General features: G+C 43.1%; 1 protein-coding gene across 1 annotated transcript in view; it reads right to left on the bottom strand.

Moving 5' to 3' along the window:
• malrd1 (MAM and LDL receptor class A domain containing 1) overlaps nt 1–25,979 on the bottom strand; it is a 397,527-nt gene that overhangs the window by 251,924 nt on the left and 119,624 nt on the right. Inside the window, exons 14-18 of the mRNA XM_068007090.1 lie at nt 22,310–22,462; nt 18,897–19,002; nt 18,098–18,465; nt 16,659–17,077; nt 858–949 (exon numbers count right to left, since the gene is read on the bottom strand). Coding sequence (XP_067863191.1) covers nt 858–949; nt 16,659–17,077; nt 18,098–18,465; nt 18,897–19,002; nt 22,310–22,462 — 1,138 coding nt within the window. The remainder of the gene's footprint in view (nt 1–857; nt 950–16,658; nt 17,078–18,097; nt 18,466–18,896; nt 19,003–22,309; nt 22,463–25,979) is intronic.

Raw genomic sequence — 25,979 nt, 5'->3', positions numbered from 1 at the left:
AAAAATACTTTTGAAGAAATTATTTTGACAGTGGTTTTTAATCTTTCTTTTCATAGATGCTTAATTTTTATGCTGCTTCTATGCATATTGCACCAAGCCCCGTTCACCCATCACCCCTGTGCTAACTGACCTTCATTGGCTCCGGTCCACCAACGCTTCAATTTTAAAATTCTCATCCTGGTGTTCAAATCCCTCCATGGCCTCGCCATTCCCTATCTCTATCACCTCCTCCAACCCTTCACTACAACCCTCCGAGATCTCTGCGTTCCTCAAATTCTGACCTCTTGTGCATCCCCCACTTCCTTCACACCCACTTCCTTCAGCTGTCTAGATCCTAAGCTCTGGAATCCCCCCCCCTCAAACCTCTTTGCCTCTCCCCATGTCTCCTCCTTTAAGACACTCCTTAAAACCTACCTCTTTGACCAAACTTTTAGTCACCTGCCCTCATACCTCCTTCTTTGGCTGGGTGTCAATTTTTGTCTGATTACTCTCCTTGGGACATTATACTATGTTAAAGCGCTATATAAATTCAAGTTGGCATATCTGTTTTTGGTTCTTCAATCGATATATATTATTTTCTAACTATGCTACTTTTTGAAATATTGTGCAAGGTTCATGCTTAGCTCCTGCTTTATGTGGCATTAAATATGATCTTTCTACAACTGTCTCTTCTGGGATATAAATTCCTTGACTATTAGCCATACAATGAATGATTGCATATTGTCCGCTCCCTTTAGCCACACTGTAGATATATTCAGTTCTAAAAGTAACAGAACAAGGGACAGTTAAAGGAGGTCAAATCCTCAATGTTAATAAACGCCATTGAAACTACTATAATTGAACAATAAATAATACACTCACCATTATAGAGAGCACAATCCATGAAGGACAGGTCGTCAATTCCAATGTCTCCTCCCAAGTTGTCTCCTACAGTACCTTCCACTAATATCTGTGACAAAGCAGAAACCTCATACTAATCCAGATGCCAACTCATCTATATTATTATATCAGTCATGGAAATGCATTGTTCACTTACAACTACCAAATCCTACCGTAAATAAGAGATTTTGTTACATTTGTTAATCATTTAAAAAAAGAAATCTCCACAAATTTTACTTTTCTTACTGACTACGACCCATATTTATTCAGTTTGTTAAATTTGACAACCTTCACAATAATGGGGTGGGGGGGGGGGGGGGGAGATAATTTCCTCTGCTGCAGCTGTAATGTTCTCGTAAACCTTTAGTTGTGCAAGTCCTCACCTCCTTCAGTCTTTACTTCCTCCAACATCCACGAGCTTTTGCATACACGTTTGGCATCACTTAATCACTACTTGATTTATTTTCTTTTGTCTCCTTTTCTTTTCAACCCTTTGGCCCTTCATCTAAGTGTCTCATTAAAAAAAAGAGAGAAATAGATGGTTCTTGTGTGGCGACCTTGTGAAATCCCAGTTAGCTAGTGAGCATCCAGAATACTGACTCTAGTACACTCTCGTGCAATATTGCAAACCAGTTATAATATATATTATTTTTTATTCGTTCACGGGAAGTGGGCGTCGCTGGCAAGGCCGGCATTTATTGCCCATCCCTAATTGCCCTTGAGAAGGTGGTGGTGAGCCGCCTTCTTGAACCGCTGCAGTCCGTGTGGTGATGGTTCTCCCACAGTGCTGTTAGGAAGGGAGTTCCAGGATTTTGACCCAGAGACAATGAAGGAACGGCGATATATTTCCAAGTCGGGATGGTGTGTGACTTGGAGGGGAACATGCAGGTGGTGTTGTTCCCATGTGCCTGCTGCTCTTGTCCTTCTAGGTGGTAGAGGTCGTGGGTTTGGGAGGTGCTGTCGAAGAAGCCTTGGCGAGTTGCTGCAGTGCATCCTGTGGATGGTGCACACTGCAGCCACAGTGCACCAGTGGTGAAGGGAGTGAATGTTTAGTGTGGTGGATGGGGTGCCAATCAAGCGGGCTGCTTTATCTTGGATGGTGTCGAGCTTCTTGAGTGTTGTTGGAGCTGCACTCATCCAAGCAAGTGGAGAGTATTTCAACACGCTCCTGAATTGTGCCTTGTAGATGGTGGAAAGGCTTTGGGGAGTCAGGAGGTGAGTCACTCGCCGCAGAATACCCAGCCTCTGACCTGCTCTCGTAGCCACAGTATTTATATGGCTGGTCCAGTTAAGTTTCTGGTCAATGGTGACCCCCAGGATGTTGATGGTGGGGGATTCAGTGATGGTAATGCCGTTGAATGTCAGGGGGAGGTGGTTAGACTCTCTCTTGTTGGAGATGGTCATTGCCTGGCACTTATCTGGTGCGAATGTTACTTGCCACTTATGAGCCCAAGCCTGAATGTTGTCTAGGTCTTGCTGCATGCGGGCTCGGACTGCTTCATTATTTGAGGGGTTGCGAATGGAACTGAACACTGTGCAGTCATCAGCGAACATCCCCATTTCTGACCTAATGATGGAGGGAAGGTCATTGATGAAGCAGCTGAAGATGGTTGGGCCTAGGACACTGCCCTGAGGAACTCCTGCTGCAATGTCCTGGGGCTGAGATGATTGGCCTCCAACAACCACAACCATCTTCCTTTGTGCTAGGTATGACTCCAGCCACTGGAGAGTTTTCCCACTGATTCCCATTGACTTCAATTTTACTAGGGCTCCTTGGTGCCACACTCGGTCAAATGTTGCCTTGATGTCAAGGGCAGTCACTCTCACCTCACCTCTGGAATTCAGCTCTTTTGTCCATGTTTGGACCAAGGCTGTAATGAGGTCTGGAGCCGAGTGGTCCTGGCGGAACCCAAACTGAGCATCGGTGAGCAGGTTATTGGTGAGTAAGTGCCGCTTGATAGCACTGTCGATGACACCTTCCATCACTTTGCTGATGATTGAGAGTAGACTGATGGGGCGGTAATTGGCCGGATTGGATTTGTCCTGCTTTTTGTGGACAGGACACACCTGGGCAATTTTCCACATTGTCGGGTAGATGCCAGTGTTGTAGCTGTACTGGAACAGCTTGGCTAGAGGCGCAGCTAGTTCTGGAGCACAAGTCTTCAGCACTACAGCTGGGATGTTGTCGGGGCCCATAGCCTTTGCTGTATCCAGTACACTCAGCCGTTTCTTGATATCACGTGGAGTGAATCGAATTGGCCGAAGACTGGCTTCTGTGATGGTGGGGATATCGGGAGGAGGCCGAGATGGATCATCCACTCGGCACTTCTGGCTGAATATTGATACAGGAATTCCTCCAAATGACAATCAGGTAGCCACAATAGGAACATAGGAACATAGGAACAGGAGTAGGCCATTCAGCCCTCGTGCCTGCTCCACCATTTGATAAGATCATGGCTGATCTGTGATCTAACTCCATATACCTGCCTTTGGTCCATATCCCTTAATACCTTTGGTTGCCAAAAAGCTATCTATCTCAGATTTAAATTTAGCAATTGAGCTAGTATCAATTGCCATTTGTGGAAGAGAGTTCCAAACTTCTACCACCCTTTGTGTGTAGAAATGTTTTCTAATCTCGCTCCTGAAAGGTCCGGCTCTAATTTTTAGACTGTGCCCCCTACTCCTAAAATCCCCAACCAGCGGAAATAGTTTCTCTCCATCCACCCTATCTGTTCCCCTTAATATCTTATAAACTTCGATCAGATCACCCTTTAACCTTCGAAACTCTAGAGAATACAACCCCAATTTGTGTAATCTCTCCTCGTAACTTAACCCTTGAAGTCCGGGTATCATTCTAGTGTTCCTATGTACTATCACTGAATCCCCCACCATCAACATCCTGGGGGTCACCATTGACCAGAAACTTAACTGGACCAGCCATATAAATATTGTGGCTACAAGAGCAGGTCAGAGGCTGGGGATTCTGCGGCGAGTGACTCACCTCCTGACTCCCCAAAGCCTTTCCACCATCTACAAGGCACAAGTCAGGAATGTGATGGAATACTCTCCACTTGCCTGGATGAGTGCAACTCCAATAACACTGAAGAAGCTCGACACCATCCGGGACAAAGCAGCCCACTTGATTGGCACCCCATTCACCACCCTAAACATTCACTCCCTCCACCACCGGCACACAGTGGCTGCAGTGTGCACCATCCACAGGATGCACTGCAGCAACTCGCCAAGGCTGCTTTGACAGCACCTCCCAAACCCGCGACCTCTACTACCTAGAAGGACAAGAGCAGCAGGCACATGGGAACAAGACCAACTGCACGTTCCCCTCCAAGTCACACACCATCCCGACTTGGAAATATATCGCCGTTCCTTCATCGTCGCTGGGTCAAAATCCTGGAACTCCCTTCCTAACAGCACTGTACGAGAACCTTCACCAGACAGACTGCAGCGGTTCAAGAAGGCGGCTCACCACCACCTTCTCAAGGGCAATTCGGGATGGGCAATAAATGCTGGCCTTGCCAGCGATGCCCACATCCCGTGAACGAATAAAAAAAATGTATTTGCCTACTCATTCAACACTGTCTAAATCGCCTTGAAGCCTCTTTGCATCCTCCTCACAACTCACGATCCCACCTCGTTTTTTGTCATCAGCAAACTTGGAAACATTACATTTGGTTCCCTCATCCAAATCATTGATATATATTTTGAATAGCTGGGGCCCAAGCACTGATCCCTGCGGTACCCCACTAGTCACTGCCTGCCACACTGAAAAAGACCCATTTATTCCTACTCTCTGTTTCCTGTCTGTTAACCAATTTTCAATCCATGCCAGTATATCATCGCCAATCCCATGTGCTTTAATTTTGCGCACTATCCTCTTATGTGGGACTTTATCAAAGGCCTTCTGAAAATCCAAATAAACCATATCCACTGGTGCTCCCTCATTTATTCTACCGGTTCATCCTCAAAAAACTCCAGTAGGTTTGTCAAACACGATTTCACTTTCATAAATCCACATTGACTTTGTCTAATCCCGTTGATATTTTCTAAGTGTCCTATTATCACATCCTTTATAATAGACTCTAGCATTTTTCCTGCTCCTGATGTTAGGCTAACCGGTCCTTAGTTCCCTGTTTTCTCTCTCCCTCCTTTTTGAAATCATGGGTTTACATTTGCCACCCTCCAATCTGCAAGAACTGTTCCATAATCTATAGAATTTTGGAAGATGACAACTAATGCATCCATTATTTCCATGGCTACCTCTTTTAGTACTCTGGGATGCAGATTATCAGGCCCTGGGGATTTATCAGCTTTCCGTCCCATTAATTTCTCCAGCACTATTTTCTTTTACTAGTACTAATTTCCTTTAATTCCTCCTTCTCACTCGTCCCTTGGTTCCCCAGCACTTCTGAAAAGTTATTTGTGTCTTCTTCCGTGAAGACAGAATCAAAGTATTTGTTTAATTGCTCTGCCATTTCCTTGTTCCCCATTATAAATTCTCCCGTTTCTGACTGTAAGGGACCTACATTTGCCTTCACTAATCTTTTTCTTTTTACATACTTGTAGAAGCTTTTACAGTCCACTTTTATGTTCCTTGCAAGTTTACTCTCATACTCGATTTTCCCCTCTTGATCAATCTCTTGATCCTTTTTTGCTGAATTCTAAACTGCTCCCAATCCTCAGGCTTGCTACTTTTTCTGGCAACTTTATATGACTCCTCTTTGGATCTAATACTATCCTTAGTTTCTTTTGTTAGCCACGTTTGGGCTGCTTTTCCTTTTGTGTTTTTGTGACAGAAAGAAATGTATAATTGTTGCAATTCATGCATTCGTTCCTTAAATGTTAGCCATTGCCTATCCACCGTCATGCCTTTTTAATGAAACTTCCCAATCTATCATAGCCAACTCACTCCTCATATCTTCATAGTTTCCTTTGGTTTAGATTTAGGACCCTAGTTTTGGATTGAACTACTTCACTTTCCATCTTAATGAAGAATTCTGTCATATTATGGTCACTCTTCCCTAAAGGACCACGCACAACAAGATTATTAATTAACCCCTTCTCATTGCACAATACCCAATCTAGGATAGCCTGTTCCCTAGTTGGTTCCTTAATGTATTGGTCTAAAAAAACCATCTCGTACACACTTCAGGAATTCATCCTCCACTGTATTATTGCTAATTTGGTTTGGCCAGTCTATGTGTAGATTAAAGTCACCCATGATTATTGTAGTACCCTTGTTACATGCAACTCTAATTTCCTGTTTGATCCCATCCTCTCCATTACCACTGTTTGGAGGCCTATATAGATGACTCCTACCAGTGTTTTCTGCCCCGTGGTGCTTCTTAACTCCACCCAGACTGATTCTACATCTTGATTTTCTGAGCCAATATCCTTTCTCACTGTTGCTCTGATTTCATCCTTTACTAACAACGCCACCCCACCTCCTTTTCCTTTTTGCCTGTCCTTCCTAAATATCGAATACCCGTGGATATTCAGCTCCCAGCCTTGGTCACCCTGCAGCCATGTCTCTGTAACTGCTATTATCTGATATCCATTTACATCTATTTGCGCTGTTAATTCGTCTACCTTATTAGCCTGTAAAATTACATGGCCCGGAATTTGCTCAGAGCTGTTCGCACTCTACCACCAGAGCTTCAGAAACCCCATTTACTCCCATAAAGGGGGTTTCCACCACACTTCCGATGAAGGTATGGCAGCAGAGTGTGAGCAGCTCTGAGGAAATTCCAGGCAGCGATTCTATCGAAAATTCTATGGTAGAGTTTCCGCTTTGGGCGCAATCGGCAATTGGGTGCAAATTGCGCCCAAAAATTGCGGCTATGTTGCAGTTTGAGTTTCCGCTTAAATACATTAACATAATCATAAACGTAAAATCTTCCATGGATCAGTGCAATCTGGCAGCTCAACAAAGCATAATCATTTATTTTTTTTCTTTGCAATAAAAAATATTCATTGATGTCTTTGAGAGTGATAACCTGGTGCAGCAATACAGCTGAAAATGGGTTTATCACAAAAAATAAGCTTGTTTTAATAAGTGTGTCTAGTCCTCCAGCTGTTAGTAACCTGATTTTAAATCCCTTAAAATGAATTTAAACAACTATACTGAATGATTCACTACTTTCATTGGTGTATACTGGTCAGTTTCTTAGTAAATTAAATATTTTTTAATATTTAAAAGGGTTTAAAACATGCCTACTAGTGTCTGTGCGAAGAAAATGAGCTTAATTTTAAGACGCTCCTCCAACGACTGCAAATGGGTGCAATTGGTGGAAACTCGCCAACCTCGTTATTTTTATCGGGGGTGTGGCCAGTTTTGTGGGCGGGGCCGGCTTCAGTGCAATGATTTTTGAGCCAGTGCAAAACATCGCGGAAACACGAATTACCCTGTACATAATTTACACTCAGTGTAAATAGGAATTCCGCAATGTTTTTGCTGAAAAAGCCAGCGCAATCTAATGGGAACTCTACCCGTGTAAATATATGCAGATAGTAACTTCAAACTCTCTTTGAAATTCAAGTAATCTTGTCAATTATATGCAATTATATGACCATATAACTTGAGGGCATCTCTTGCCAAGGTCATGTTAACTATCGCCACACATTTTAATTACTGTAATTAATAGATGTGAATAGCAATTAAAAAACTATAAAACGTAAACACAATGGAAATTGGTGCTAACTTTTTACAGGGAGCAACGACTCTTACTACAAGCAATTTATTGTTCTCAAACAGCTTCGTTTAGTACTATTGACTTAATCATAATGCTGTCTCTTCAAAATTTATTATGTAGTTGGACTATTTTTCTTACTACTCCTCTGATTGTGTCTTTTCATTCATCAAAAGGGGACTGCAATGTCTCAAATTCATAAAAAGGTTTATATGGTAAGAATTGAAAAGATTAATTTTGAAGATGCACTTTGTACATCTAAGGATAAAACATAATACTGAATGCATGGTAGATGTTTTTTTTATATAGATTTGGAAAGTCAGGGGTTGCACAATAAATTGCCCGCACCAAGAACAAAACTTTAAGAGTTCATGAGTCCATTTTACTAAGTTAATTATTGCGATGCACTAAAAGCCCACATAGTTTGAATGGGAACAAAATTAGATTTCCTACGGCCAATAGTTGCTACTACATTTCTGAAGCTCTGTAAAGTGAAAGTGCACAAGCATATACCTCACTACATCACTCTACATTTAGGATTTCAGATAATTGATTTCAGAGGGAATGGTTTGACTACTCACAAAGACTGAATGTTTTGTTTCATTTGTAGAAAGGTCAGAACAGAGGTTTGCCTACCTAAGAACAGCGACTGTGCTTCAAAGGGTTATTACTGTGTGTGTGGAACACTTGAGATGTTTATGAGGTGTGATAAGGCGCTATATCAATGCAAATGTTTTTTTCTTACAAGCGTTTTTCTTTATTTTCAATTTTCTTTTGTTGTCATTTCTCTCCTTCGAATTTTCTTTGTTTTTCTGTTGAAGGCACTGACTTGTGCTGGGGTATGGTTCCATGGTTACTGACAATGACAACCCTTTGCAAACACACTCAGGGCCATTCTTAATCTGTCAACCCAACGAGTCAGTGTCAGAATGCTATTTGAACATGTTGGCATCAAAGTTAAGCTTGACCTTGCCCTCATTCTATTTCCAGTAGAAGATACTGCATAGCAATCAGGGGTGGCAACCTTAGGCAATAGTTTTTTTTCTCTCTTCCAGTGCAAGGGCATTGCTGTCTGCTGTCACCCTGGCTGAGATCAGTTAATTAAACACAGAATGTAGTGTGCCCCTGAGTTAGGGGGAGATGAAAAGAAGGAAATCAGCAAGGGTTCTCATTATTCATTGCTACCCAGTGACCTGCGTAGAAAGTGCACAAGTGTGCATATTAAAGTTGAGTAAGGACCAGATCTGTTTCAACCATAAAGTCCTCCACGATTAAGTTGCCTGCCAACACTCGGGGTAACTTTAACCCCCCAGGACTGGCGGGCAGGAGGTGGTAGGGGGTTTAAAATTTAAAAAATGAGAAACCTGACCCCAACCCGCCTCCAACGCACCCACTTCTGGTTTTAATGGAGGCGGGTTGGGGGACGGGTGACTAATCTGCTCTCTGGAGGCGGGTCCATCCTTAAAATATTTTAATGAGCCTGCTTGCCTCAAATTTGACCTCTGTTTCACATTTAACTCCTGGGGGCCGGGTTTTCCAGGCCTCGGGAAACCCGGCAGCTGAAGGGAGGTGGGAATGGCTGGATGGAACAGGTAATTGCCTTTCCAGCACTGCTTGTGGGCCAGGAGGGGCAGGAGTGCTTCCCCTGGTCCACCAAACATACCTATAAACCAAACCATGATCCAACCCCCTCGATTGGCCGAACCCCACCCCCACCACGATTGGACTGTCTCCCTCCAGCAATCGGAGCCCCCGATGTCCAACTCCGAAATGTCCGACTCCCCGGCCCCCACCACCGATGTCCAACTGTCCCGCCTCACCCCCCTGTCTGTTCCCTGGCTGTGGCCTGGGGAGAAAGATGGAGAAAGATGAGCTTAGACAGTGAGGCCTCGATATTTACGGGAAGGTAGGGAGGGAGCGAAGTTTGGCGACCGGGAAACCCTGAAATATGGATTTCCCAGAGGTCCTGCCGAATGTAACGGCAAGACCTGATTTAAATTTTTAGAATCGGTTTCCTCTCTGCCGCCAGCCAGATTGAGAGGCTGGCTGACTGTCGGGCAGGTAGGCCTGCGGCACTAGGCCGCAGATGAGGAGCGGACATAGGGGCGGGGCGGGAGAGTTTGACATGTGGGGAGGGGGGGTGAAGAAGGCTGGAGGCAGTGAAGAGACTCGAGAAGGGTTATAAAGGAAAATTGAATAAAGTGCTAGTAAAGCGTTGTAAGAGGCTGGAAGCAGAATAAAAGGAAAAGTGATAAATGGTGCAGTAAAGTTGTGTTAAACAATATACTTGTCACAAGGTAGCTGTGGACACAAGTTCAAAATGGAAACCTAACAAGGCACCCTTCCTGTAGTTTACACAGCTTGAGAATGGAGAATGTCTGTTAGAGGCACTACAGGAGCAAGCAATAAAGTTCCAATTTTCCGCAGTGGGTACAGATTGAATGATGCCACACGTACAAAGAGGTGAGGAAGGGTATTCCTCGCGGAGTTCAGAATGCGCCACATAATTGAGATGAGGAACAGGAGTTAGTGAGGTGCCAACAAATGCAGCTGCAACGACCTGTGAGATGTTTTGGCCACACCTGTCGCTACCTTAGGATGTCAATTACTTTGGCAATCCCAGCACATTGCTCATGATGGGTTGGGAGCATGAGGAAGCAGGAGCTGGAATATCACCTAATGTTGCAGGTGCCTCATGGGGTGGCTTGGAACATGAAAGCTTCATACTGTTCATTTCTCTGAGAGAGCTATCCCTGATCCAGATATTGTGTGCAGATGGCACAACTCTGTGGCAGCCCGTCTTGCGAAACAGAGACGGAGGAGACAGCCACTGAATGGCTGCTGGCTGCCTGCGGAGAACTGGGAATGAACCATGGGGAAGGAGAGAGGGGTGGCCTTCCCATAATGAGCCTGGACACTGCTCTGACGCTCCATTCGTACGATGGAGATGCTCCCTAATTAAAATATTTTTCACAGTCCTAATGAGCTGTGCATAAGGTTTGTGTGTTGGCTCTCAGCACGCTTTCCAGCCAACCAGCTACATTGGGCTGCGTTGACCCCACAGGGCAGTAAAGGTCTCAGGGCTTCAAACCCAATAATACTTGGAGTGACTGCCCAATGCGCTTCAGCACATTAGGATATAGAGGCACTGGAGAAGGTGCAAAAAAGAGTTGCAAAGATGATACTGGAAATGAGAGGTTATAAATATAAGGAAAGATTGAACAGACTGGGGCTCCTTTTTCTGGAAAAAAGAAGGCCGAGGGGTGACCTGATAGAGGTCTTTAAAATAATGAAGGGGTTTGATAGGGTAGACGTCAAGAAGATTTTCCACTTGTGGTGGAGTTCAAGACTAGTGGTCATAAATATAAGATAGTCATTAATAAATCCAATAAGGAATTCAGGAGAAACTTTGTTACGCAGAGAGTGGCTAGAATGCGGAACTTGCTATCACAAGGAGTAGTTGAGGCGAACAGCATACATGCATTTAAATGGAAGCTAGATAAGTACATGAGGGAGAAAGGGATATAAGGATATGCTGATAGGGTGAGATGAGGTTTGTGTGAAGCATGAAGACCTGCATAGACCAGTTGGGCTGAATGGCCTGTATCTGTACTGTAATGTCTGTGTAACTAATAGACCCTATGACTATAACATAACCAGGCTTTCAGTTGGTGCTTCACCTATAAAATAGCTTTTTTGAATAAACTTGTTGGATGGACTAGATTTTGTAGCATTACTTCCTTTGAGCAACTGAAAACCAACTGGTATAAATATAGTTGCAGATTCTTTCACACGTTGGAAATATGAACCATCTTTTTAACTGATGAACATTTCAACTGATTTTTTTTCAGACATGTCCTCATTCTTTAGTGCTTATCACTACTGGAGAGAAGCCTTAAGTTGACTGTATGCCCTACCTGGGTATCAGGAAAGGTGAGAAGAACATTATCACTGAGGGATTGATCACATCAAAATGAAGTGAACCTTAAAACTGCTAATTTAAGCATGTTAGTTTGTGGGGTGCGCAGCAGGCAAGAGATTATAATTACGGGTTGGATTTATTGGACGGCATGTCTACTAGATCACAATATGACAAAACTCACTGCTTAGTCAGCTAACTGCTGGAGGCTATTACCTGTCCTCAGAGGTTTTACTACTGATGTGCTGACACTATCAGTTTCATTAGCAAAAATCTTCCATTTGGTTTCATCCTATTTGTCTCCACAGACATATTTTTGAAGGATCATACAGGTTGACTATCACTGCAGTCAATAACACAGCACGCAATACCATTTTTCTCTTGCCCAATAAATTCACTACAGAATTATGTTTTCAATACCTCATGAATCCATAATACTTTCCTCAGGAGTTATACTTGCAGCCATCTTTTCGAAAATGATGGTGCTTCGGCAGCAAATCTTGCTACATAGGGCAAGGATAAAACTTGTGGGGTCTGGCGTTATTTGACCTAATTATGGGCATTTTACTTTCAAATAAATCATTGGAAATTATTGGCATTTGGCGGAACAGCCTCTATATCATTACAAGTGGTTTAGCCAACATTATTCTTGGGTGAGCTACTTTATTGACCCATGATTTGCTGTTCTTTACCTCTCTTCCAAAGCAAGTGTAAAGGAAGGTAATATATCACATTCAGAAATGGCATTTTAGCAAACTTTACCTTGAAAGAAAGTGAAAAAAAAACGTTTACTCAGAGGAAATGGTGTGGAATAAATAGATTATTCAATTTATGTTCCTTTGTAGAAATCCCGATCAAAAGATAAGCCATACCCTGCTGTTTTTCACACTCATGGATGCCTCAGAAATCATCACTATTAGTGAGATTGTGGGTGCTCTTTGCTCTGGAGGGATTTTTTTTCCTTTAAACTCAAGGCAAAAGGACAGGAACAACCATAAAAATATTTAATTAGAATAGTAAATGTTGTGATTTCACATCAGAACTTTGCTTTCATTGTGGGGCCATTATTGTATTTGACCGTGGCAGGGTAATGCAAGATACTTGTCGACACTATGTGTATTGAATCATTTTTATCATGTCTAGACAGATAATCATGTATGTGATACACCATTACAGGAGACTGTGTAATAGTTAGAAGGGGCTCAATAGTGAAAGGTTAAGATCAGGTAGAGTTTGAGCAATTGACCATGGAAGGGGTTGCTGATACACTTATAAAACTACTAAGGAATGAAGCAATTTTCTTTTCTTTGTTTAAGAAGGCATTTTGTAAATGACACTATAGAACACGATGTTGTTCACTTCAGGCAAGGTTAAGGAGGGAATGTACAAGTACAATTGATCTGAAAATGTATGTGCTCGGGGATTCTTGACAGTGATTAGGTAAGAAAGATTTGCATTTATGTAGCACCTTATCATGTCTTCAGGATGCCCCAAAGTGTTTCACAATCAATTAATTACTTTTGAAATGCAGTCATTGATATTATGTAGGCAAGCAATGCAATGAATTTGTACACAGCAAGTGTTAATTGTATGTGATTTATATCAATTAGTGTTAATTGTATTCAGGTGGCATGTGTCAATTGGGGACTCTCTCGTATTCTCTTTTTATGAGAGCTTGTCTGGGGTGTGGTGTCTTTGTAAGAGGAATCTCTGTGAATAAAGGCTTGGAAGCAACTGAAGACCAGGCTCTAGTATTCTATCCTTCACCACTTGACTATCCAATTTTAATAGCAAGGTCCCACAGATAGCTTTATGACTGAGTTGTCCTCCAATTGGACAGTACAACAAGCTACTGGTAAACTGAAATTAGCAGATATTTCCAGTGTAAGATGTATTTTCTAAGCATATTACTAATGTGCACAGATCTGAAAATTAAAGAATTAATCAGATCAGACCAGATTAACCAGAATTTACTCAGGGTTATCCTGTAGTTATTATGGATGCCCTTTATCCTTGATGTATTTTTTTCTCTGAATCTAAGGGGGAAGGGCAGGAATAACCATAAAGATATTCATGGATCTCACTGAAATAATAAAACATTGAGCCACAATTTGCCATTATTGGAACAGAGGCAATTTCAAATAAATCTAACTGAGAGCAAAATGACTCATTTCAAAGAAACATTAAAGCTGAGTTTGTTCCCCCGATGAGCAAACTGTTCTATAATTGATTTTCTACTGCAGTCAAAATGAAGTAGGATTGCAAGAGTAGCAATTTGTACTGCTATTGCACTGTGAGATATATTATTGCACTATTGCACAATTTCTTGAGCTATTTGTATATGACAAACATATATAGCAAATCCAATACCATCGCTGCTTGCGAATACAAACAGCATGAAAACTACAAAAGGGCTAGCTAGCAGGTCTCAGCCTTTATATGTTATCTTAATCCAAGCCCTGGACTTGCCTATGTTCCCCGAATAAACTCAGAAACAAATGTGATCCAAAACAATGTAATATTGAGGCAACACCAATGATACGATTGAGTGTTATTAACTGCAGGACATATTCTTGTTGTTAATGTCAAATTTGAAAAGCTTCATGTTGTAATCCCACTCATGCTCAATAAAGTATTTCAATGGACCTTTGTAACAAGATCACAAAATGCACCAAACACTGCAAACATCTGCACGCATTAACATCTTGTATTAAGTACTTTGTCCGTCACAAGACGCCTTCTTTATCTAATTGGGTTACGTGACTACATTGCATTGGATAACTGTCAGTGAACTGCTTGGCTGATCAAAAGGAGATTTACATAATAGTCTTAAAACTTCAAGATTTTTCTCCTGATATGGAATCTTGTTCAACAGGAGCACTAGTAGGAGAATCAGGCCAAGATGTCAATGAGCCTGATTCGCTGTGCTCCCTATTTTTTTGGGCATTAAAATGAATTTCCAGGAAATAAAAGGATACAGAGAAATAGCACTAGAATTGATAAGTCTGGTTGCGAGAGCTAACACCAGCACAGAATGGGCTAAACAGCCTCCTTCGGTGTTTTATTTTCTATGAGGCTATGTAGAACAAAATAATTCAATAGTGGACCTCTCAGCATTAGGTGAAGGGTCACCCTGATGGTGTGTACAACTCTTGATATGATTAAATAAACTAACTGTACATACTTTCAGTACTTTGTGCCCCTGATGCAATGCATTATCTTATAGAGCACTTGTGCTGCACATTTTGTATCAGTTTTCACTTCACAGCAGCAAAATTGTGCAAAATAACTGAAGCCAAACTTCTATTGATTTGAGTTTCCATCTCGGGTGAGCTGACCTTAAGATAACTTCACACCACTTGGGCTTTATACCACAGCAGTATAGCTTTTAAACATAAATATTAAACATTAAAATATTCCCATGGACTGCCTTTAACTTTCTAATGTTAAAGAAGAACTGGTAGGATAGTCAACTCTACAGTATTAAAAGCATCGTTGGCATTTGGATGCTGGCAAGAACAGCATTGTGCGCATGTTTAAGTACACCTCTGCAGTACTGTGCTTTCCCTTGATTTGAAAGTGGTACAGCACCTACAATGCAGTATCCCACGCATGTGGTACTGGACTAGCAAACCAGAGATTTTGAACTGAAAACCCACCATGATAAATTGTGAAACTGAATTCAATTAATATGGTAACTTGTGGGTTAGCACCTGAAGATGACATTGAAAGCTGCCAGATCATTGTAAAAACTCAGCTAGTTCATTAATGTCCTTCAGGGAAGGAAAACTGTCATCGTTACTTTGTCTGGCTTACATGTGACTCCAGTCCCAAACAATGTGGTTGACTCTTAATGCTGTCAGGGCAACCAGAGTACAGGCAATAAATACTACCTTACCAGTGTTGCCTACATCACAAGAACAAACAAAAAAGTGTAACTCAATGTTGTCTACTTTCACCATTCGAAAGCAGGTACCAGCCTCAAACTGCTTTGTGTGATACAATAGTATTAATGTACCAGTGGCAATGTATCCTCATGAAATAAAATATTAAAAAATTAAATTCTATTCACAACTATTAAGTATCTTTCCCATGTCAATTTACAATAGCTGTGAGACTTTAAATTATATAAAATTGGATCTCCATCACCAAGACCGCCTGCTTCCACCTCTGCAAAATCGCCCGTCTCCGCCTCTGCATCAGCCCATCTGCTGCTGAAACCCTCCATCTGTGACTTTGTAACCTTTAGACTGGACTATTCCAATGCTCTCCTGGCTGGCCTACTATCTTCCACCCTCCATAAACTGGAGCTCATCCAAAACTCTGCTGCCCATATCCTAACTCGCACCAAGTCCCAGTCACCCAGTACCCCTGTGTTTGTTGACCTACATTGGCTCCAGGTCCACCATCAACGCGATTTTAAAATTCTCATCCTTGTGTTCAAATCTCTCCTATACCTGTAACCTTGTGTAGCCCTACAAACCTCCGAGAACTCTGCGTTTCTCCAACTCTGGCCCGTTGTGCATCCCCCACTTCCTTCACCCCCACCATTGGCAGCAGTGCCTTCAGCCGTCTAGGTGCCAGGCTCCGGAATTCCCTCTGTAAACCTCTTCACCTCTCCACGTCTCCTCCTTTAAGATGCTCTTTAAAACCCACCTCTTTGACCCCCCCCTGTCCTAATATCTCCTTCTTTGGCTTGGTGTCAATGTTTGTCTGATTATACTACTGTGAAGTGCCCAGGGACGTTTTACTACATAAGGACGCTACATGAATGCAAGTTGTTGTTGTTGGATCGTACAAGGCATGGATAGGAACAGCTCTGAAATAATCTACCTCTTCCAGACACAAACATCAATTAAAAAATAATTAGTGATACCACTGCAGCCTGTATACAATAGCTTTCTATTTAATTTAATAAGAATTTTAATACATTTCTTGAGGTAGCGATTTTCTCCTGAGGTAATGATAGAATTCAAAGCCCTTTTTAAGAGTACTGTATTAAATACAAATGCTCCAGCCACAAATAATCACACTATAACAAAAGTGCATCTCTCAATTCTGATTCTTAAAACTAAGTAATATCTGGGTACTTGATTATACGTGATCCATTGTTCTTTTTTACTCTCAAGGATTCTGTATTATTGAACTATGCTTACCTGGAATGGTAGGGAGCTATTGATAAATAGAGCCTCTCTTAGCCATATGTCACCATGGTCACCATATTTCACCCAAAGTTGCTCTCCCTTTGTATTCCGGTGTGTCCTTTTGTGCACTGCCAGCCTAAAAATCTGTTTTCCAAACATGTGATAATGGAAACGGAAGAGGCAGGTCTTGTTGGTATGATTGACTGTGGCATCCAAGATTGGGCTGAGGAGAACAGCTGTATTTCCAAATTGTTGGTCAGATGCTTCTATGTAAAGGTAGTAGCCTTCTGCTGTTCCTAGTGTGTGGTCTTTTGATGGCCCTGTGTTGAGTGTTGACGTCTGTCCCTTATTTCTTGTCCAGTCAAAATCATTCTCTTTAGCTTGCTGCCAGTTACACAACCCATTTTCAAAATTACAAAGCAGATCACGTGCTGTGAAAGGCAGGAAATAAATATTTGATTAATTACTTAAATGTATAATCATGCACAGACATTTATATTTGGAAAATGTTTTTTTAATATCAGTCAGCATAGGAAATCAACTGCAATGTAAGAGAACCGGAAAGCACAGATGAAACTGCCATTCCACATTGTGCATAATACACCCTATCGTGAACATCACCAAACCTTTTCAACTTCCTCTTATAGTTAAATGTGTATTGGGGTAATTTTGACTTTGGGTGAATCGGATGGTATCGAATCAACCCTCCATTATTCATCTCTTTGGATTGTCATTTCCATTGGCCCCACCAGAGTGTTTGGAGCCAGAGGGAGGTTCCCCAACTTAAATATATCCAAAGGATGCCCATGCTAAGGGTGCATCTTGCCCATGCTACGGGTGCCTGCCATACTGTAGGGGAAGAAATAGAGGCAGACGCCCAATACTTCAAAAGGACTCAAGCAGCTCCAGCCCCAGCCCCAGAAGCTTTGTGGTTGGGGCCTATCAGCCTCCTCGTAAAGGGTGGAGGGGGGAGGAAATTTGTGAAGTCTGACAGCCTGGGTCTTTGGAGGTTCAGGTCAAGGCTTGGACCTCCAGATGGGCCCCACTTCCACCATGGGCAAGGCTGGTACGCCTTCATTCGCTCACCTGAACTGGCCATCAAGCCTCTGGCATGGGTGATTTTTTTCGTGAGGGGAAAGGATGAAGGCTTTGCCCTAAATAAGGCCCTACAAAAACTGGTGGGAAAGTCCAGGACCCAGGATATTATATCTGGGTCCTGGCCTAATTCCCAAGTCATCGGCCTACCTGACTTACAGAGTTTTGGGCCCTTACCACTTTAGCCAATATTAATTATCATCATTAGCAAATAGCGATTAAGCTAAAGAATGATAAATCTGGACATTTATGTACGTGTATGTAAAATAATTTATGCAAATATTCTTTTCAAGTTAAACATAAGCTTCTTGGATGAGCATCATTAACCTTTAGCAGAATTCTTAAGTTCCACTTACCACAGTTATCTTCATCAGAACCATCACCACAGTCATCCACAAGGTCACATACTCGTAAGCGGTCAATACAAGCTCTGGTTTCTTCACACCAAAACCGCTCTGTGCCTTCGCAGTTCTCTACAGCTTGTGGGAGGGAGCAGTTGACAAACATGATGTCATCCATTGCTGCCACACCATCATAAAAGCTCAGGCTGACTTTCACCAATGTGAGATGGAAGGGTCGTGTTAGACGACCAAGCTGCACAGAGCCTTGCAGCCACTGATTGTTTTGAGTGTTGTAAGTTCGCCATATCACAGTGCGACGCGACACCCCATCAACCTTCAGGTACATTTTCGCTGCCCCTACGGCCTGTCCATAATTATAATACCTACAGCAGATATTAAATGGCAGATAATTTGTTCAGACATTAAACATGTTCAAAAAATAACAACTCCTAAATATATGACATTAAGATTAAACTTAGTAAAAAAAAAGCTGGTTTGGTAGAAATAGCTGTTTAAAATTATACCAATGTCCATGCAATTTTAACCTGGATTTTATTCCAGTGAATGAAAAGATACATTTTCCAGGTGAAGCTGGGAATGCGCAAGTGAAAAATTTACCCTTACGGTTCTCCTTCCTACTACAAGATTTGTTAATGATGTTTAGAAAATAAGCTGAAAATGTAGAGAGCTTTAGTCTGAGTACCAATAACTTTTAAAAATGGGCTTTTTAAGTGTGGTCGAGGCATCTGATACTTTCAAAAAAATCATCTCCACATTCTGTCAAGTCATCATGAAATTTGAAATTATTTCCTACCAAAAGGATATTTTGCATCCAGTTCCTGACTGACTGAATCGAGGGCTGTTCAGTTCTGCAATCTGAGAAAGGCTGCTTTTGTTGTTCAGAATAAACATGAAGTGTCCTGAAATAAAAGACAGTTAATTCCATAACTGCATTTGAAAAATCATTTAAATGACCACACAATACAACAACTTGCATTTATATAGCGCCTTTAACATAGTAAAACGTCCCAAGCTGTTTCACAGGAGCATAATCATATTTTTTTTAAATTGACACCGAGCCAAAGGTGGAGATATTTGGACAACTTTAATGGGGGTGCAGGAACAGAGAGAGACCTGGGGGTGTACGTACACAAATCTTTGAAGGTGGCAGGATAAGTTGAGAAGGCTGTTAAAAAAGCATATGAGATCCTTGACTTTATAAACAGAAGCATAGAATACAAAAACAAGGGAGTTCTGCTAAACCTTTATTGATCACTGGTTAGACCCTAGCTGGAGTATTGTGTCCAATTCTGGGCACCACACTTTGGGAAGAATGTCAAGACATTAAAGAGGGTACAGAGGAGATTTACTAGAATGGTTCCACGGACGCAGGACTTCAGTTACATGATGAGACTAGAGAAACTGGGTTTGTTCTCCTTAGAGCAGAGAAGTTTAAATGGAGATTTAATAGAGGTGTTCAAAATCATGAAGGGTTTTGATAGACTAAATAAGGAGAAATTGTTTCGAGTGGCAGAAGGGTTGGTAACTAGAGGATACAGATTTAAGGTGATCGGCAAAAGAACCAGAGGCAAGATGAGGAGACTTTTTTTACGCAGCGAGTTGTTATAACTGGAATGTGCTGCGTGAAAGGGTGGTGGAAGCAGATTCAATAATAACTTTAAAAATGGAATTGGATAAATGCTTGAAGGGGGAAACTTTTCAGGGCTATGGGGAAAGAGCAGTGGAGTGGGGCTAATTGGGTAGCTCTTTCAAAGAGCCGGCACAGGCACGATGGGCTGAGTGGCCTCCTTCTGTGCTGTATCATTCTATGATTCTATAGGTGACTAAAACCTTGCTCAGGAGGTAGGTTTGAAGGAGCATCTTAAAGGAGGAGTGAGAGGTGGAGGGGCGGATAAGTTTAGGGAGGGAATTCCAGAACTTAGGGCCTAGACAGCTGAAAACACGATCGCCAATTGTGGGGGCAAAGGAAGTGGGTGATGCGCAAGAGGCAGGAATTGGAGGAGTGCGGAGATCTTAGAGGGTTGCAGGGCTGGAGAAGGTCACAGAGATAGGATGGGGTGAGACCATGGAGGGATTTGAAAACAAGGATGAGAATTTTAAATTTGAGCCGACAGTGGACCAGGAGCCAATGTAGGTCAGCGAGCACAGGGGTGATGGGTGAACGGGACTTGGTGCAAGTTAGGGTACGGGCAGCAGAGTTTTGGATGAGCTCAAGTTTATGGATAGTGGAAGATGGGAGGCTGAGTAGGAGAGCATTGGAATAGTCAAGTCTAGAGGTAACAAAGGCATGGATGAGGGTTTCATCAGCAGATGAGCTGAGGCAGGGGCAGAGATGGGCGATGTCACAGAGGTGGAAGTAGGCGGTCTTGGTGATGAAGATGATATGGGGTCAGCTCAGGGTCAAATAGGACGCTGAAATTGCAAACAGCCTGTTTCAGCCTGAGACAGTGGCCAGGAAGTGGAATGGAACTGGTGGCTAGGGAATGGAATTTGTGGCGGGGCCGAAGACAATGGCTTCAGTTATCCAATTGTTTAATTGTAGAAAATTTCGGCTTAGTCACAACTGTATGTCAGACAAATAATCGGACAACACAGAGGCAGTGGCTGGGTTGGGAGAGGCGGTGGTGAGGTAGAGCTGGGTGTCATCAGCATACATGTGGAACCTGACGTCGTGTCTTCGGATGATGTAGTCGATGGGCAGCAGGTAGTTGAGAAAAAGGAGGGGGCCAAGAATAGATCCTTGGGGGTCTCCAGAGGTAACGGACCAGAGCAGGAAGAGAAGCCACTGTAGAAGATTCTCTGGCTATGCCTGTATAAGAGTGGAACCAGGTGAGGGCTGTCCCACTCAACTAAACAAGAGAGAATCTAACCACCTCCCCTTGATATTCAACGGCATTACCATCGCCGAATCCCCCACCATCAACGTCCTGGGGGTCACCATTGACCAGAAACTTAACTGGACCAGCCAGATAAATACTGTGGCTACAAGAGCAGGTCAGAGGCTGGGGATTCTGCGGTGAGTGACTCACCTCCTGACTCCCCAAGCCTTTTCACTATCTACAAGGCACAAGTCAGGAGTGTGATGGAATACTCTCCACTTGCCTGGATGAGTGCAGCTCCAACAACACTCAAGAAGCTTGACACCATCCAGGACAAAGCAGCCCGCTTGATTGGCACCCCATCCACCAACTTAAACATTCACTCCCTCCACCACTGGCGCACCCTGGCTTCAGTGTGTACCATCCACAGGATGCACTGCAGCAACTCGCCAAGGCTTCTTCGACAACACCTCCCAAACCCACGACCTCTACCACCTAGAAGGACAAGGGCAGTAGGCACATGGGAACAACACCACCTGCACGGTCCCCTCCAAGTCACACACCATCCCGACTTAGAAATTTATCACCGTTCTTTCATCATCGCTGGGTCAAAATCCTGGAACTCCCTACCTAACTGCACTGTGGGAGAACCTTCACCACATGGACTGCAGCGGTTCAAGAAGGCGGCTCACCACCACCTTCTCAAGGGCAATTAGGGATGGGCAATAAATGTTGGCCTTGCCAGTGACGCCCACATCCCAAGAACGAATAAAAAAAAAAGGAGATTCTTTGGAGGGATGTATGCGGCAGAGGCAGCTGAACGGATGACCTCAGCGTAGCAGAGGAGGGCTCTGTCTGCAATGGCAACTGATACTCAGAGGAGGGCAAAGAGAATTTCATGTGAAGCTAAACTCTGCCTGTGCTGCAAGAGCAATATGGCAGTCATAGTAAATCTTTAAAGAAATATGGCAGAAATTGCTTCAGCCATTTGGAAAAAGTTTGCTTCCAATTTTTACTGTAAGACAAACTCAAAACTCTTGGAAGCAGCCACCACATATATCCACCTGGTTCCCAAAACCAGTTCAAAAAAATGGTTAGAAAACAAGTGAAACAATCTCAGGTTTTCCCCTTTCATAGGATTGTTAATTGAATATAATTTGGGAGGCCCTATCGTCTGCTTTACTATAGGTCAGCTGCAATTGAAAAAAAAAAGTGAAGATGATTCGGAAGACTGTTGAGAAACGACAAAACATTGTCCAGTGGGTGCTCTGAGAGACCACTGAGTGTATATGGGATGGGGGTGGTGAGATATGAGCCAATTGTATTATTGCAAGGCAAAAATGCTCCAAAGTACAAAGCTCTCAAACAATGAATTCTAATCTCCTACCATCGGCTGTATTAGTGGTGTGATCTTGAGTTGGGGCCTGGTCCTTGATATTTGAAGGTAAAGTTCTGCGTGAGCTTCTGATCCAATCAAAGTTATCATTAGATATATTCTCAAACCAACCACAGCTGTTCTCTTCAAAGGTACATGTAGAAGCTGCAACACAGTTCAGGAATGTTAACTTCATGTGCAATCGACTATTGCAATTTGTTACATAATATTTACAGTTCCTTTCAATCCTTCTTCAACAAGCAATGCCACTCAACAAATTTGAATTCAAGAGGAAAATTGTAACAGAGGGGTTCAACACATTTTTCCTGGCAGAGGTGGCTACCTGGCAGAATTTTTTCCATTAACCCCCTTCTTTTCCTAGTCCTTGACAAGTCTGCTGCCTCCAACATCCAAGAAGGAGGGTTACTGTCCCCATTTAACACTACACGTTCGATTAATAGGAAACGTGTTTCTTCCTGGCTGCACCGGTTCCGTACTGTACTCTGTTCATTCTCTTTTATTTCTGTTCACTTCATGTGGGAGTATAATGGTTACAGAATGGGAACCTTGCTTTAAAGACCAAAGGATACAATGCTGAACCACTCGTACTGGAGCAGGGAATTAGCACTTGGATCAATAATCCAGGGATGATCAGATTAGGAGCCATGAAAAGAAAATATATACCATAATTACCTGGATTTATTTTGATTAATGTACTAATTATCACATTTCAGAACTTTTTAATGTGAATTTACTTTTGAACTACTTGGGGTTTGATTGGTATTTTTATTTCTATATGTGTTACTCACCACTACATTTTGGCCTAGAAACTCCCCCGAAAACGCAGGGGGAAGGGAGTGCACTACACGTGCCTGTTCACTTGGGCGCAGGAACTACATGAACTTGGTGCTGGCGGCTCATTATCATGTGTCAGGTGTACAGCCAGCCCTACCCGTGCTGCTTATTGACTGCGCGCTTGTTTGCAGGGGTGGGAAATCGAGTACTTCTGACTTCACTTAAAGGCAACCTGCACCTCTTAGTGGGGCGGTAAGCCATGGCTGCAGGCAGCAGAGAAACGTTCAAAATGGCCCTCCTGGCAGCACCTCCTCCGCCAGTGGGAAGAGGTCACTGAAGTCAGAATTCACTTGTGGAACAGAAAAAATAGCCAACAAAAAAAGCCCAGAATTTAACCAGCAGTCTAAGAGAACCAATACAGAGGGGATGAGCCCTTTAAACGGCGCTCCTGCAAGGGTCCTTGCTGACCGTTAGCACCATGATTTGCTGAGTGATTTTCTCATGTGGCGAGGCAAGCACCGGGGCAGACCAATTTCCAAAAATGGTCCCACACAAGTGTGGGACTCTTATTTTAATCAGGCTTTTTAATATATCCAGCACTGCCTTGGTCGCTTATGGAGCAGCCTGATCCAATATGGTACTTCAAGTGCGGGACACATGCATGCCTGCCATTTTGGACTCACAGAGACCCATTTTCGGCCTGTAAAACAGGCGTAGGTGATCAAATTTCTAGACCCTTGTATTCGTTTTTATTTAACCCTTATGTGAGCTGTAAAAGGACATTGGAAGGCTTATACAGGAAAGGAGGTCACATTTCTGAGCTTTTTCCAAGAAAGTAAAAGGAAATGGCAAAAAGACACACAAAGAGATGAGCTACAAAAGGTACTGAACTGGACTGTTAACAATGATCGTCAGAGGAATGCTAATCCCAAACATAAGTTGGGAATTTTGGCTCTACAACTTTGCCAGAAGTGCAGCAGAAACTCCATTTACGTGCATAACCAGGGCTTTCGCTACACTTCCGGTAAAGTTACAGTGCCGGAGTGGGAGTAGAATTGTGGAAATTCCCGGCCTTTAATGTATTTCAATTCAATACCAGGTTTGCATCCATTTTGTAGTTGAGAAATGTACTTATATATGTTATAAATTAGCAAGTTATTAAAGAAGCTTTACATTTGTGGGAAACACAGGCCCTGGAAATGTGGGTAACCCGGAGGTCCTGCCAAATTTAACAGCAGGACCTCATTTGAATTTTTTTTTCTCCATTTCCCAGCTGGCAGCCAGCCACATGGATAGGCTGGCTGGCTGTTGGGAGGGAAGGATTGCGCTGGTAGGCCGCAGCCAGGGAACGGAGTGGAGGGGAGGGGAGGGAGGGAGGGAGAGAGGTAGGGAGATATCGCACGGAGCGGGGGGGGGGGGAAAGAGATCTAGCGGGGAGGGGGAAAAAGATCATGGGGGGAAGAAATTGTGGGTCGGGGGGATCGCGGGTGGGGGGCGGGAGTGGAGGGGATGGAGGACGATTGCGGCAGGTTTGCTTGGGGGGACAGGGGGAAGCATTCCAGCTTCTCCAGGCCCATAAGCAGTCGGGTATTCCGAGCCCTGGGAAATCCAGCCCACAGCCGATTAATGGAAAAGTCTGCTAAAATCTGAGGCACAGAGCCTCATTAACATATTTAAATAACTGACCCGCCTCTCGGGAGCAGGTTAGTCGCCCGCCCACCAACCAACCAAGCGTGTTGAGGGTCAGCTTTCAGATTTTTGAAATTTTAACCTACCCTCCCACCACTCCCCCCCCCCCCCCCCCACCCCTGCCTCCCGCCTGTTATTGGGGTTAGAATTACCCCCAGCGAGTCCCTGCCCTCATTTCTGCTTCACTGTGCTTAGGAACTGAGCATTCCCCAGGTAAACAAAGAAGAAAATCTACCCTTGTCTCTGTAAGACTCTGTACCTTTCAGGATCAGTAACATGTCTAACACTTTCATGTCAGTCATGTAAGAAACTGCTTCAGTAGATTCGCTGTATTACAGTGATGGACGAATTGCCTATCATGTCCAGGCTGCTATGAGACATTAGTGAGCATTAAGAACTGCAAATGCTTCTCTTACCGCCCCTGCATTGTCAGCTTGGGTGTCCTCAAGGATCTATCCTTAGCTGTCTCTTCTTCCAAATCTACATGCTACTCTTTTGTGACATAATCCACATCCAGCTCTATCTGTCCACCACCTCTCTCCACTGCCTCTCTGCTGTCAGGCTGCTTGTCTGACATCTAGTCTTGTATAAACAGTAATTTCTTCCAGCTAAACATTGGGAAGATCGTAGCCATCATCTTTGGTCTCCTCCACAAACTCTATTCCCCTCCCCAAGCACTGTCCCCACCATTGGCAGCTGTGCCTTCAGCCACCTAAGCCCTGTGCTCTGGAATTCCCTCCCTAGATCATTTTGCCTCCACCTCCCTCTCTTCGCTTAAGACCTTCCTTAAAATCCACCTCTTTACTAAGGTTTTGGTCAACCCTCTTAATCTCTCCTTTTTTGGCTCAGTGTCCATTTTTTTTGATTACACCTCTGAAATGCTTTGGTATGTTTTCCTGTGTTAAAATGCTATATAAATGCAAGTTATTGTTGCAATCTAGACCCCGTTCATCCGTAAGCAATGCCATGAACACAGTTTTCATTAACTAGATAAAGGAAATAGAGATGCAGTATTTCTGGGGTGTACACATGTTTATAAACTATTAAAAAATAATTTGGCAAATAGTTTTTCACCACCTCTTTTAAAAATCTGTTACAGCTGAACTTTCTGTATCACAGAAAGTGATGCAAAGGCACATCCAGTTAGGGAAAATAGAAAATGCACTGCCACATTTCAAACAAACTAAGTAAACACTGA

The sequence above is a fragment of the Heptranchias perlo genome, chromosome 2, assembly GCF_035084215.1.
Source record: "Heptranchias perlo isolate sHepPer1 chromosome 2, sHepPer1.hap1, whole genome shotgun sequence".
NCBI classification, from domain to species: Eukaryota; Metazoa; Chordata; class Chondrichthyes; order Hexanchiformes; family Hexanchidae; genus Heptranchias; species Heptranchias perlo.
This window is presented reverse-complemented; position numbering and strand designations above follow the sequence as displayed.